Source organism: Melopsittacus undulatus, chromosome 3, assembly GCF_012275295.1.
Source record: "Melopsittacus undulatus isolate bMelUnd1 chromosome 3, bMelUnd1.mat.Z, whole genome shotgun sequence".
NCBI classification, from domain to species: Eukaryota; Metazoa; Chordata; class Aves; order Psittaciformes; family Psittaculidae; genus Melopsittacus; species Melopsittacus undulatus.
In genome coordinates, this window is record NC_047529.1 from 60,569,939 (window position 1) to 60,584,928 (window position 14,990).

At 42.4% G+C, this 14,990-nt stretch overlaps 2 protein-coding genes across 5 annotated transcripts in view; one reads left to right on the forward strand and one right to left on the reverse strand.

Moving 5' to 3' along the window:
- The window catches only part of WASF1 (WASP family member 1), an 89,732-nt gene extending 83,143 nt beyond the window's left edge, over window positions 1–6,589 (reverse strand). For 3 of the 4 annotated variants that reach the window (XM_034060696.1, XM_034060699.1, XM_034060695.1), the window contains exon 1: window positions 6,351–6,589. The gene's annotated coding sequence lies outside the window, so the exon portion shown is untranslated. Of the gene's footprint in view, window positions 1–5,890; window positions 5,951–6,350 lie in introns of those variants that run through there. The other variant, XM_034060697.1, reaches the window with a different exon arrangement.
- A 1,046-nt stretch (window positions 6,590–7,635) lies between these two features.
- CDC40 (cell division cycle 40) overlaps window positions 7,636–14,990 on the forward strand; it is a 36,592-nt gene continuing 29,237 nt past the window's right edge. Inside the window, exon 1 of the mRNA XM_005154683.4 lies at window positions 7,636–7,834. Coding sequence (XP_005154740.1) covers window positions 7,643–7,834 — 192 coding nt within the window. The 5' untranslated portion in view covers window positions 7,636–7,642. The remainder of the gene's footprint in view (window positions 7,835–14,990) is intronic.

Consider the following 14,990-nt stretch of genomic DNA (forward strand, 5'->3'; position numbering starts at 1 on the left):
TAATGTACCTCAGTGCCACTCACTCTTCCAATTTTCCATAAACTATGCATCTACTATTCAGCACTAATACTTAAAAAGGTTAATCTGAAAGAAGACTCCACCCCTGAAAGTGACCCTCACGCTCCTTTGCCATACACTTTCACTATCAGCTTGCTGGACTGGCCTAAGATGGTCTTCTCTTCAAACATCAATCTTCACCCATGGCTTGTGTTCAAACTGGCCATTCCTGTGCTACAAGCCATTTCCATATTCAACATATTGATGTAAGAATTTCTCCCATTAGCAGATTGTTTAATTTTTGGTAGAACAGTTTGTTACACTGAACAGCCAAAAAATTACTCCAAAGCTCAGAAACTACAAAATTCATTTCAGCTATGGTGGACGGAGAATATCTCACTCCAATGAATATTAACTTATTTGAGCAGTCGTCTCTGAAGAGAAAGAACAAAGTTCAAATCATTGATTTGAAGAAAATAAAGCAAGGAGTTTAAGCTGGTTCTATGTATTCAAGAGAAATCTAACACAGAATGACAGGCACATACATACATACATACATACATGGAGAGAAATCACAGAATCATAGAAATACAAGTACCTTGAGTGGAATCAGGGGAAATTCTCAATTCCCCTCCCCTTTCAAGAAGTATTGCTTCAATAAATTGTATTTTCCTGAATGTATGGGGTTTTTTTTTAATTTTGCATTTGCTACTGGAGAGTCTAAATTCACATCTATTTTATAACTTCACCCTCCTCACTTGTTTGATCTGTACTTTGTTTCCCTGGGTAAATAATGCCCACCTTTACAATGCTTGAAAAACTTTGGCATATCACATCAAACTTTCTACAACAATTGACAGTTAATAACACACTCTGAACAGCAGATAAGAAATTGCGTAGAATGGCACTTTCTTCTTCTTTTTTCCCCCAATTTCTGATTACAGCTATAAATTGGCTAATTATACCTCAGCAAACTGAATGATTCCCAAATTTTCTTGTTACATTAATACTGGTCATTTAGGAATTTTTAAGACATATTTAAATGTTTTCTTATTTTCTGCTTCCAAAACATACTGTTTTGTACAGCTCAACAACCAGATTTACCTGTCATCCTGCTATCCTTTCACATCTTGATTAGACTTCTCAGATGACCTTTCCACCTTTTCAAATTTCTGAGCTGGATTAAACAGCTTTGAATCCCCAGAAAATACTGATGCTTTAGCAATCAAATTCTACACATGATTAGTAATATTATTGAACAGCTTCTGATTTAAGACAAAACATTACACCCCTCATAACTTAACAGTTTAGTTCTGTTACTTCCTCTCAGGTATTTTTGTGAGCAATAGCAATATTTTACCTCTCACATCTGGCTTCTTTATCTAACAACCTGGTGCGAGGAACCTTCAATTACACCTTTAAGAAGTATATGTAAATTAGAACTGCATTAAAATTTAATCTGCTATGTTATTATCACAATGAAAAAGCCCAGCATGTTAGGTGCAATTGTCTTTGCAGAATCAGTACTAACTATATTAGCAACACTAGTTAGTACTGTGTCTACCATCAGTCTTTGTTATCATCATACACTACTTCTATGTACAGGCAGCTGCAGCTGTAAGGGATGAAAATTACATGTGCTATCTTTCATGTTTTTCTTTAAGAGCACCAAACAATTTTCAGACCTGCTTCCAATGCAAACAAAGTTTATGAGATCACTTGCAGAGTATTTGTTGGAAGCTCTCCTTCAGCACCTTAAAATCTATTGATCAGTTTCTACAGAATTGAACTCAAGTACATTGAGGTTCTCAAATTTTGTGAGAACAGCCAGATAGAGAACAGAGACTCTATTAATACTCCCAGTAAATTAATGCAGCTTACCATGGAGCAGGAAAGAAGGGGGAGGAAAAAAAAAAAAACAAAACCCAAAAAAACCCCACAACAAAAACACATGGTACAAAAAGCTGTAAGAAATACTTTAACAGAATTAATGCAAAAAAACTCAACTTGGCTTTAGAATAGAGCCCTGGTTTTTAATAAGTTTTAAGTGTCAGACAGTTATGGCATTCATAATAATCTACTTCTGTATGGAATATGCTGTCAGAAGACCAAATTCATGTATGTCAAAATCACAGCATCTAACTAAAAAGTCCAGCACAGCAAGATATAAAGTCATCGAAAACTATCCATGACTCCTGCTCTTCATTAAGCGTTTTGTTAAAATGTAACTGCCTTTGTTATTCTGTAGTTCTCTGCATATAAGGCAATTTACTACACCAACACATCAGCCTAAGTAAGCCAACATTCAATTTAGCTTCCCACCACCCAAAAATAGGCACCTAAATCAATATATTTTAGAAATGTATACACTTTTGATGTCATTTTCTGTCCTTTGACTGATTTTTAGAAAAATAAAAATTCAGACTATTAAGAAATCCAGTATTAAAAACATGAGCATTTCTAATTATGCTAACTAGTTTATTTTCCTGGAAGTCTGTAATTAGTGTTTTGCTAGCTCTCAGAGACATTCTTCATTCAGCTTGTGTTGTAAGATGCAGGACAGAGCAGTGCACAAGCACTTGAGCAGTTTGAAGCGGCTACACAGCTCCTGACCTCTAGAAAGGAGGTGGCTCTGCAAAAAAAATTGTTTGCAAAGTCACTTGAAATAAGTGTGACAGTCCAAGTTGTTCCAGTCTTACCCCATATCTTTTCTTCTTTAAAACCATGTCTTGTTAACATGAAATATATAGCCCGTAATCTGTGTCAGACGACCTCAAGATCCCTCCCAAAAAACTTAAAGAGACTGATTCACAGATGTACTAGAACACAGAACTCCTATTGCAATCTGGCGCCTTTGAAATCTTTCAGAATCCGGGACACAGTCCAAAAAAAAAAAAAGACTGGAAAAGAGGTATTATCACTCTCACAGCAGTCAGAGGTTCCAAGGTGGTAGAAAAAGCAGAGCATGAGTTATAAAAGGTGCTTAATTCTTCAATCAGTTAAATTAGAGTATATTAGGATGCATCAGACACAAGCAGAAGGCTATAAAAAGGCCCAATCTGAATGCAGTAACAGTAACCTGATAAGGCTTCCATAGTACCTTTTTCTCAGCATCCAAAAGCACAGATACAAAGGAAAAAAAACTTAATTTTCTTTCAAACTCTATTTCCCACAGACAGTAGAGCCTCATATTTTAGTTCAATGCAGTTAAGTATCTGGCTTTCTTTTTTCCCCCTTGCCCCTTCCTTCCAAAATGCAGATTTACAGAACTTGGTGGATGAGAAGTAAGTGTATATGTATGCAAGTGGGTTGACAGCAGTTTAAGAGTATCAAAAAAGAAAAACCATACAGAAAAAATAGAACAAGTGGGATTATATGCATTATCTTCTGTGGGGAAGGAAAACAAATAGAAAATACAAGGTATGAGATAAAGCACATCCATAATGGAAACAACAAAAAAGAACTATGGAAGAGAAAGCAAAAGAAAGTAGGATTAAAAAAAAAAACATTAAAAGCATAGGGCAACAGATTCCATTATCTACTATATGGAAGAAAACATTCATATGAAGGAAAAAATGTGAAATGTTCAGTTAAAACTTAAAATATTTTACACCACCTTTTTAAGCAAATTTTGAAGGAAATTAGTCTTATACAGAAAGTGTGGGAGGGTCCCCCACTTGGAAACTGCTGGATAAGTTCAAACAGATTTGACAGAAAGGTAGAGATCTCAAAGATAATTGCCTAAGAAAATGTTAAGTTCATGAAATCAAGATGCTGAGCATGTCATGACCAAGGAAAAGGCTGCAGTATGCATTAAGCCCTTATTAGACATTAGATGATCCACAGAAGGATGACACTATAAAATATTCCATTAGAACTTACAATCATCCCTGAGATTTTTTTAAAAAAGGGGTAAGAAGCCAAAAGCTTCTACCGCTCAAGGAGCTACTCTTTTAAAGTACTCCTTCCTGTGTCACCTGCGGGAGAAAAAAGGAAGTACACAATAATACTTGGTATAGTATTCACCATCGGGAGGTGCCAAAAGGCCCCTTTTACACACAGAAGCGCTGTGTAAAGCTGGACATCTTTAATTTCCCTTGGAGAAATCAAAGCAAGAGAGGCTAAGTGACTGCAAGAAAAAACAGCAGTGGAAAAGCTGGATGGAGATAAAAGCCAAATAACCCAAATCACCTTCCACCCACTACTCCAGTCTGCCTTTCAGAAGCATCAGTATCCAATGCATAACACAACACATCTCCTGGAACCCGTTAATACAGAACACACAGCATATAGTAATCAACAAGAAGACTTTCTTGTTTTTTTAAGCTGTATCACTCTTTTGATTTGTTTTACACTAATCAACCCCTTCGTAAATCCACAGCTATGCACTTAATAGTCTGTTAACACAGCAACTATCTTGATACAAATAATGAGCAGCGATTCCTCACCTCTTTCAGCAAAACTGCATTTTAGATAGCCATGCATATTATCCATCAACACTTTTAACGCATAGTCAACTCACCATTTCTTATTCAAAAATGGCCTCTGCATGCTTAGTAAAAATTAATCTTTGCTACAATTTAAGCAAAGAGAAACTTCAGACAGTGTTCTACTGAATGCCTTTTTGTGTGCTTATTACTGGCCTGACAGTACCAGAAGGGCAACTAATTTAAACCATCAAGTGATTTTCATAAGTTCTACAATGAAAACATTTGAAATTTAATTATCTGGGATTCTAATGGCAAGTAACTCAGGATGCTGGGATGCAACATAGCTGGACATACTTAAGCAAACTACCAAAGCTTTGCCAATTAAACACTTGAGATTCAAGAATAACAAGGTAGAATTTATTTAATCATTTTCAACACAATTCTCCAGATAAAATATCAGAGACTGGTTGCACAAATAGAACTTGAAATAGTTCACTTTTCAGGAAGAACACCTTTCAACTTCAGACAATACCCAGTATCTGTATGCCAAGAGAAAAAGGAATGCAGTCATATGGAATCAGTTAACAGTTACAGCCAATAAACAAATTTACTGCAGTGGAAGATCCACTTTTGACATTAATAAGCAGTGATTCATGCATAGTGTCATACAGCTTTCCTTACTTACAGATTCATCATCCATGTATTTAACAGAAAAAGTAAACTCATTACCAGATGAAATGCTAGTTTAAAAGTACATTTCAGCTGTTGGAGGTGTAAACAAAAGAAAGATATCAGTGTTGTTGAAAATGTGGGAATTTTACCTAAAATCCCTGTTCTAGGGATCAAAGAAGATACATGCCCATGTCGACTGAAACAGGTCTAAGGCAGCACTTTGCTCCAGTCCATGCTATGAATACTTTCTATTTGCCCTTATAATTTTAATATATATATATTGTTTTTCTCACAGAAAAAAAAAAAAAAAACAAGTTATCTATTCTCGGTTTAAAACCGTGACCGATGGAAAGGATGGAAAAATCAAACCAGACCATTTAATCTGATTAAATGCCACTGTGTCACAATTAGATGTCACTGTATGTTCACTTTAATTCTGGAAGCACATGCGGCACACGAAAGGAAGTCATGGCACTATACTTAAGCGCATGCAGTGAATATTACCTAGCATCGAAGCTAGCCCCTCAGCGCTCTGCGCTCGCCAATTATTCTGCCCACGAGTGAAGCGGGCGCAGGAAAAGGCATTCTGCTGCCTGGAGAAGTTGGAACCTACGCGCTTTCTCCCGCTCCCAGCCGGCCGCGATCTGCGAGCCCGCCTAACAATGGTAGCAGTGTTACAGCGGGCAGCTCTGCCCTCCGCCGCTCCGCAACCCCTCGCCTCCGAACGGCGGCCCCGCCGGCTGTGCCCTCCCGAGCCCCCGCCACCACAACGGCCCTTGGGAGCCCCTCACCTCAGACCGGCCCGGCGCGAGCCACTCGCACCTGGCCGCGGCTGACGTCACCCTCGCCCGCAGACCCCAGCCCCGCACGGCCCCACCTTCCCCTCCGGGTACGGGCACACGGGACTAGGACACCGGGAGGAGACCGAGAGGAGGGAGCCCGCCGCGCTCCGGCGTGAGTGCGGCCCCCTCCCCTCTGAGCCTCTCAACACGCCCCCTCCTGCCCAGGCTGGCGGGGGCGGCGGGGAAACGGGGGAAGGGGCTCCGCGGCCACGATGTGCATCCCTCCGTCCCTCCCTCCCGCCGCCGCCGCCCCCAGCACGGGCACGGACAAAAGGGGAGGGGGCCAGCACCTGGCGGGGGCTGGTCCCTTTGTGAGGCGGGCACGTCCCGCAGCGCCGGGGAAGGGAAGCGGGGGCCTGTCCCTCCCGCCCGGCACGATGGCCTCAAGGGAAGGGCGCGGGGCACTTACTCGCCGGCCCGTCTCTGTCGCGCTGCCTCCCCTCGCCTCACACCTTCACGCCGCTCAGCCTCAGCCCCTCCCTTCGCTTCGCGCTGCCCCTGCCGCCGTTAGAACTTCAAACGGTGCCAGCCATTACCGCACAGCGCCCCGCGGCCGGCCGCGGCTCCGCCGGGCTGAGAGTGGGAGGGATGGGGGGGCGCGGCGGCGCGGAGCTCCCCCGAAGGCTTCACAATAGACACAGGGCAGCGCGCGTGTGAGAGAGCGTGTGTGTGCGCGCGGGGGGAGGAGCCTCTCCCGGCGCGCCGAGCCGAGGCGGGAGGAGGCAGGGAAGAGGCAGGCAGGGCTGTTTACCCAGCGGACGGACCCGGCGCCCCCCCACCCGATGTTCGGACTGGTCCATGCATCGTCGCCACCCCCCGCCAACGTGAGGGAGGCGAGCCCACCCCACCCCGCTGGCGGCAGGTGGTACGGTCCGGCCGGCCGGCTCCCTCTTCCCAGCACGGGCGGGGCGGGACTTGCCCAAAGCCGGCTGCTGGCTGCCAATCAGTGGTAGAGGGAGGGACTCCCCGGGGCGCAGCCAGCCCCGGGGCGGCCCGTGCCGAGCGGCGGGAGGTTGAGGGGGAATCCTGGGGTTGTTGTTACTGGGTTCCCGTTCTGCCTTCCTACTTAGGAGGTGGCGAGAACCCTTCGTGTGCGGGAGAAGGTGCCCGCCCTCTGTGCAATGTTTTTCCCTGCCGTTAACGCAAGGTGCAGGCGAGAGTGGGTGGAAACCCTGAGAGCCCGTGACAGGTCGTCACGTGCGGGAGCGCGGCGCCGGGAGACCGGTGAGGCTCGAGGACCTGCCATCGGCAGGCGCGCGTTCCCTTGGAACGAGCAGCAGGGAGATTTCCACCCCCCACTCGCGCTCGTCTCTCTGTCAAGAGCGGCGCCATAAAACTGGTTTGCCTGGGCAGCAGAACAGCAGCAGCTGCGCCACGGTACTCGGACTGGCTGTCCCCACCTCCAGCGGAGCCCAGGCCCGGCCTGCTGGCGCCGTGTTGCATGCTGGAGCTTGTAGTCCTGTCTGGAAGTCCTGAAAGGTTGAATATCGACAATAGCAAAGGAAGATGGTCCTCCCCCTATAACGCCTGTATATCCAATAGAAACCCATAATTTATCCCACACATTGTGGGGGGCATGTTCCATTCTAATGCGATATCTCTTGATGGGCAGCCCCACCCTTCTCCTCCTGCGGGGAAAGGGAGGCGGTGAGCCCTGCGGAGCTGCTAGGACCTGCTCGTCCCGTCATCCCTTGCGCCAAGATGTCGGCGGCTATAGCCGCACTCGCGTCTTACGGCGGCTCCGACTCGGAGCCCGACTCGGAGCCGGAGGCTGAAGGTGGCTCCCAGAGTGCCGCTGTGGTAGCCACCCGCGACGCCGTGCTGCATCTCCGGGCGCCGCCCGCCGCCCCAGCGGCCCTGGCCGTGGACGCGGCCCCGGAAGTAGCCGTGAAGGTAGGCGTCCCTCCGCCGCCCGGGAGACCGGGGTCCCTGGTGCCTGCGCGCCGATGTGGCCACTACTTTGGCTTCTGTTGCTGGGGTCAGACGGCCTTGGGGCAGCCCAGACCGGGGAAGCGGGGCAGGCTGGTGTGGGCCCGGTGCGGGGACGTTGTCGCCGCCTGGCCTTGCCCTGACCCGCGGTGTGAGGCCGGAGCTAGGGGTTGAAGGTGTTTATCATGGAGCTCGGCCGGTGGATCCCACTGCGGCTGTTAAGCCTATTAAAGTGTATTATGTCTATTGCAAAGGCGTGCCTTGCTTAGTGTTCCTCAGGTACTCTTGTCTTCAGTTCCCCTGAATTCAGGATGTTGTTCTGTGTGGTTTGCACCAGTGTTGGGATGAAACTGATGCTTGATAGGTTGAGTGCAGCAGAATCCTGCCGTAAAGAGTATCCTGGAAACTGATCGGCGTTTCTGATTTCAATTCCACTATTGCTTGGGAAACCTTAATTTTCCAAGTTCAGTATCATATTAGTTCACTTTTGTGATTTCAGAAAGGGGATGGAGAGGGTGTTGGTTTGGTTTGGGATTTTAATATAGGCAACTAGTTTCTAATCAGAAGCAGGTGACTCACCATGATGACTGTCACTGTAGTATTGTGTTGCTTCCAGTTTTTCTGAAAAGTTTTCTACTTTGTGACAAAGGGGTGAATGGAATCTTTCTCTTTGTTAGTTAATTCATATGGCGTCGTACCTGGTTGTATCTGTGTGTGTATGTTATATTGTATGTCTTGACTTGATGTGCATGTTCTGATCCCTCGGAGTCTTAGAAATACTTAAATTATTGAATTGCAGCTTCTGGCAGACTGTCTTCTCATACAGGCTTTGAAAGGAATGCTAATTAACATCTGTAATGTCATTTGAGTGTGAATGATAAGTGGCAAGTAGTATTGGCTGTGCTCTTCACTGCTCTTGGAGCTGTAGGAGCAGCTTTGCCATGACAGCACAAAGGTTTGTGTAGTTGCTTGGTGGCTGACATCAAGGAACTAGTTTGAATGTCTGAAATTGAAAAAAAAAAAAAAAACCAAACAAAACCCAAACAACTGGTGGAGTTACTAGTCCCTGGATCCATTCCTTTATCTGTCTTGCCATGTAGCTGCACTATTTCTGTGCCAGCACAGTTAAATTCCCAGTGCCAGAGGAGAAACAGGCAGCTGGAGGATAAAGTTAGGTGCCAGTAGCATGTCCTGTTCAAAGCTTTCTTCAGGCTATGCTCTGGAAGGGGTATCCACCAGTACAACTAGGACTGTCACTGCCAAGGGCCTTCTGCTAACCAAAGTAAAAAGGAAGTGAGGTTTCTTAGTGCCAAGGTGTTTAATTAAATGAGCTGATTAACTACAGTTAAGACAGTGAGAATAAACCCAGAATAAGTTTAAGTAATGGAAGTCTGGTGATCTAGAGCTTCTTTGCCAATGTCTATGCAAAAATGGGCTAAGGTATGTTAATGGTGGCTTTTGTGTGGTGTGAATTAGGCTAATTAAGAACATAAACTGCAAAAGTCAAATGGATATTCCTTGTTTGGTCCTTAGCACCAGCACATTAGGAATGTTGATGTGAAAGTAGAGGCCAGCGTGTGTTTCAAGTCTTATAACATAGCATTTTCATTTTTTCACTCTAAACTTCTTATTTTAGGATTCTTTCTAAGTTACATTTTCTCTAGACATTGCCAAAACCAATTAGAATCAATTTTGCTACAGCTTCTACTGATATGAAAGAGAATAACAAACCCTAAAACAAAACACCCTAGGATTGCTCACAAAGTACTTACGTTCACTAATGAATTTAAAATGCTGAAGGAAATTGCACATTCTGTAAAGAAATAACTTTCACAGGAAATGTTGCAACTGTAAGCTTTGCTTTACAGGCAAAGGAGAGAAAAGGCATAGTTTAACCCCAGCCAGCAGCTAAGCCCCAGTCACTTGCCCACTCCTGGTGGGATGTGGGATAGAATCAGAAAGTAAAAGAGAGAAAACAAATGGGTTGAGATAAAGACAGTTTAATAGGTGAAGCAAAGCTGTACACGAAGTAAAATGAATTCATTCACTCCTTCCCATGTGCAGGCAGGTGCTCAGCTATCGCCATGACAGCAGGGCTCCATCGTGAGTAGAGGTGACTTGAGAAGACAAATAACTATCACTCTGAACATCTACGCTCTATACGCTCTTCCTCCTTTTCCCCCCAGCTTTATACACTGAGCATGATGTTGTATGGTATGGAATATCCTCAGTTGGGGTCAGTTGTCTCAGGTGTGTCCCCTCACAACCACTTGTGCAACTCCAGCCTGCTCACTGGTGTCATGCTGTGAGAGGCAGAAAAGGCCTTGGCTCAGCAATATTTAAAACATCCCTGTATCATCAACATTGTTGCCAGCACACATCTAAAACATAGACCCATAGTGTTTACCATGAAGAAAATTAACTCTACTCCAACCAAAACCAGCACATTTACTGTTTGATTTCCATCAGTTTAGGGTGAGACTTGGATGGCAGCAGATTTTACCATATTTATCTACAGTGTTCCATTCACTGGTTTTGAGGGGAGGATATTCATCTTGGTTGAAACCAACTAGACTGGCCTGGCCGAGTACAAAAGCTGGAGCATTTGTGTTGTCTTCGCTGTGGGAGGAGGGTAGAAGTCTCAGGTCTATTTGTAGAATCTAAAATGCTACTTCAGTGGGAGAAAGAGATTTCAGTCACATTTCTTGATGTTCTTTAAAACCTATTGCTTCCCTATCTACGGGGACAGGAATGAGGCAAAGTCAGCGTGTGACCATTCAGTAGCAGTAATGAACATTAGTGACTTTGAGGTGTTATCTGTTAGGAATGTTTTGGCTTTTTTTAATATAGTGGGGTTTTCTGCTTTCTTTGACACAACATTATCTTTGTAGAGAATAGATGTTTAGAACTTTGTATCCCGCAAGATGCTGGCAATCTAGACTAGTTCAACAAATCCATCTAACATACCCTTGCTGTTTTGTTTTTATACTATTGAAGTTAGTAGAATGAACATGTACTGTTAAGAGGGGATGAATAGGTATAATGATTAAAGGCTGAAAACAATGAAATATTGGGATTTCATTGCAAGTGCCATTCTTCTCTTGGTAACAAATCTGAAAATCTTTAAAAAAGATCATACAGCATATTCCACAGCCCAAGTGGGCTCTGCGAGAGTTGGTAAATGACAAATAGTGTTAGCCTCTGTGGCTCAAAGGATAGGGTCTTAATTTACCATATTGTAATTTAATGGATAATTAAAACTAATTAGGTATTATGCAAAGCAGCATGCCCTTTTTAGCTATTTGGCTAATTAGTAATGAATTTACTGGGGAGAAGGAAGCATTGTAAATTTATTATCTAAAATATCCAGAGAAAAACACAGACATCATAACTCTTCACTTGCATGATATGAAACTGGAAAACTCTAGCCTTTGCTTTGTTCTAACAAACTTTGTGTTTACACAAACACTTGAGATTTAAGTGTCAAATTCTGCTGCTAAATGCATGAATGGTTCTTACTAAACTTACAGGTAGCCACATAATAGCACAGTGGAGATTACAAAATTTGAAGTTTTAAAATATTGTGGATTAAAAGGATTGTGAGTTGCCTCAATGTAAATAACATCATATTCTTTCTAAGGAACAGGTAAGTGTTGCAGTCCATGCTGCAGATTCTTCTCTTTAAAAAACTTTATTTAAGCCTTTATTTAAAGCTTTGCTTTGATGCCTGTGACAGGGATTTGATCTATGTTTAATTAAAAATGTTTTTGTCTTGCCTACATATAAAGAAACAAAAACAAAGCAGAAAAAAACTTCTAGCAAGCTTATTATATTAAACTGTTTTGAATTATATAAATCATACTTTTCATATACAGTAATGGTTTTGTTTTATGGCTTTCAGACAGTGTTTTTCCAAAGAAAACTAGGACTGTGGCATGTTTAAAGAATCCATAGGAAGGAAAGTAATTTGATTTACTGCATTTATAATCTAAAATCCCTTTTATATCCTGTGCTCTTTCCTATGCTGACTTTTAACTGGCCAAAGGGCCTTTATGATAGGACTGAAGGAGCATGCCTTGGTAGGAGGTAGGCATTCTGTGATCTCTAGGGAGTTATAACATCTACACTTAGTATCAAAAGCTTCTTTCTGTCCCAAGGTAGAATCCTTAGGAAATGCTAATACCACAGCATACTGCCCTGAGCATCATTCCCCTGTGACAGTGTGATGCTGTGCTGGAGGGTGAAAGAGACAAAAGGAGAGCATCTAAGTATCAAATAATTTTTTACCTAATCAAATCATATCTGAACTGTAAATCAACCTGATACTGCAAGTAAGTAGATATCACACTTATTTTAAAAACTACCCCCCCCCCAAAAAAAAAAAAAAAACAAAAACAAAACAACCAACATATCAAGTAGTACAGTGGTAAGACAACGTGCTGGTTTTTTGCCTTACATCAAGAGTGATACCTGCGTCTGCTTGGGTAGACACTTAACTTTTCTACAGAACTTCAGTGGATCCATAGATTGAGAAATTCAGTGTTTGGCTTTCCTTATTTCTGCTAATTGTATAATCTGGATCATTTTTAGGATAAATTAGGTTGCTCAGTTTTTTTGTACATGTCATTTTCTTGGACCTCTGATTCTTGAATTTCTATTTTGAACCGTTTTTGGTAGCATGTGTCTTAGCTGATATGTGGTGCCCGACGTAGCCACTATATTTCAGTTGGTGCTTGTTACCATTGCTGAGAAAAGCAGGGAGGTGACACGTAGAGCAGAAGTTGACAGCTGTTTTGCAGCTCTATTGTATTATGTCTTACAAGAAAACCATATTTGGTGAAACATAACTTCCTAAAACCTTTATTTTTCTTAGGTTATATGGGGTATACCACCTTTGATTGTATGACAGCATGCCATAATAAAGCCCATATTTATACAGTTTCCAAGTTGGAGTAAACACAAACTGCTTCATGGCCAGTCCTATGGCTCAATTTTTATTTTTCTCTGGAGAAACCCTGTGTCTGTTTAAATTGACAGCTTCTTGACCCACTTTTTTGTGATTCCTATGCCTCTGTGAGCCAGAAATTACAAAGGGTAATACTTAGCCCATCATTAAGTTCACAGATGCCCTTCTCTTTCAGTCTAGCCTACTGATAGTTTTCCATCCTGCAGAGCCACTTGTGTCACTCTTGGGACATAAGCTGCATGGTAGATTGCGCACCTTAGGCTTTTAGATAAATCAAGATATGTCATATGTGACCAAAGAAAGAACTACAGCACAGCAGACGGACATGATCCTTTAGATTATCTGTCTCAGTCACACAGCTCTGCCGAACTGCTGTACCTGTGATTCCTTATCTGTTTGCTATAACTATGGCAACTGCATCTAGAATGCCAGCATAAAGGGACAGGGTTGTTAAGCCTGTATGTTTACTTTTTTCACTTTCTGGCTGTTGGAATAAGGAGCTCTGCTGAAATGGTCTTCTGGCGATGCATGCAGTTGTACAGATGATCTTCACTGTGTGCAGAGGTTGCTGGAGTTCTTCTCTCTCTTTTTATTTTTTCTTTTTTTTTTTTTTTTTAAAAAAAGCCAAACCATCAAAACACCCCAGTGCAGACAGCTTGGCAATTTCTGAAATGGTTGATAGACCAGTTTCATATTTTTAATGTTTCTGCTACCTACCAGAGTCTCATAATGCTGTACAAAATAGTAGTTATCAGATGCTGACCAAAAGATAATTTGTCTGCTGCAATTTGAACTCTTGCTGTAGACTAACATTTCATAATGTTGTCTCAGTGCTTTATTTTCTTATGAAGATTTTGATTCTTTAAAATACTGAGAAGGTAAAGTAGGGGTTGGGACACATTCAAATTATTATATAGTTTAAAGTGAAACGGCATAATGAAAAGAGAACCAGTATGTGCTTCAGCAGTGTATTAACAGATCATCATTTGATGCCCAAATGTATGAAAACATGAATAAGGCTGCAGGTCTTGGGGAGTGTAGCTCTGATGAATGTAACATGTGCTTCAATTTCAAGGCTCGGTGGTTTTCACACAGAAAGACTATGCCTGTGGTGGGTCTAGGAGTGAAAATATTGTGTGGCTTCCAAGTGACTCAGCACTGTTCTACCAGCAGTGAAGTAGAACCAGAATTGCTATAATTGTCCAGCAGAGGATCAGCTTTCATGGCACAATCTGTTTCTTTTCTCAGTTACCAAGTGGCATATAATAGGACTGAACAGGAGAAAAGAGGAAGAAAAATAGCAGAACTGACAAATTCTTGGCAGTTTTTGCAAAACCGGATTTTTCTCATTTTTCCAGTTTTAAAGAGCAGGGGAAAAAAAGAGGTGTCTTAATTTCAAGTACACTGATAACTTTTTTAATGTCGCTAGCAGTTCAGAAGATGAATTTTGCCATATTATCAATGACATTAATTTTCTCAAGTTATAAGGTTGGTTGCTAAGATGTGAAGTCTAGCTGGCAGAACAAGCTGTATGACATGACTTGGAAAAGTCCCCTGTGGAAAATGTCCTCAGGTCATGGAACTGCAAAAGGAAATGTGTGTAGGTAATATAGGTTGCAAAATGGTTTTGATATGCTCCTATTCTAACTGAGGATGGGAGTGGGGGTTTATTTGTTGTTGTTGTTGCTAAATGGCCTCCTGTAAATGAGCTTCTGTAGAGCTCTGTGAAACCAGGTCTTTTTGAGCATCGCCTTTCTCTTTCCTATCTTTTTGCTTTCTGTTTTCAGCTGTGTGTATTCATCTAAGGTTTTCTCTTCAAGCTCCTTGAGAAGTTGTTCTTTTAGTTAGGCCCTCTTTCTTGTCTTTTCATCTATCGAGTTTAATTTTTGTCACAACATTCATGGAAATGTGTTTAAATACTGAAGTTGAATTACACATATACCGTTTGTTAAAAACCTAGAGATAAGGGATCATTGGATTCTCTGAAACTCATTATTCCACGTTATGTTTGCACTGATGTCTAATTTTTTTCCCAACTGTTTTTCAGAAGAGCTGCTCGTGACTTCAGCCTTACACTTTTCGTAGACTCTAGTTTCACACTTTTATATTAAATTGGTGACCACTTAATTGGCTCTTCTTTATGAGGTCTGGTTT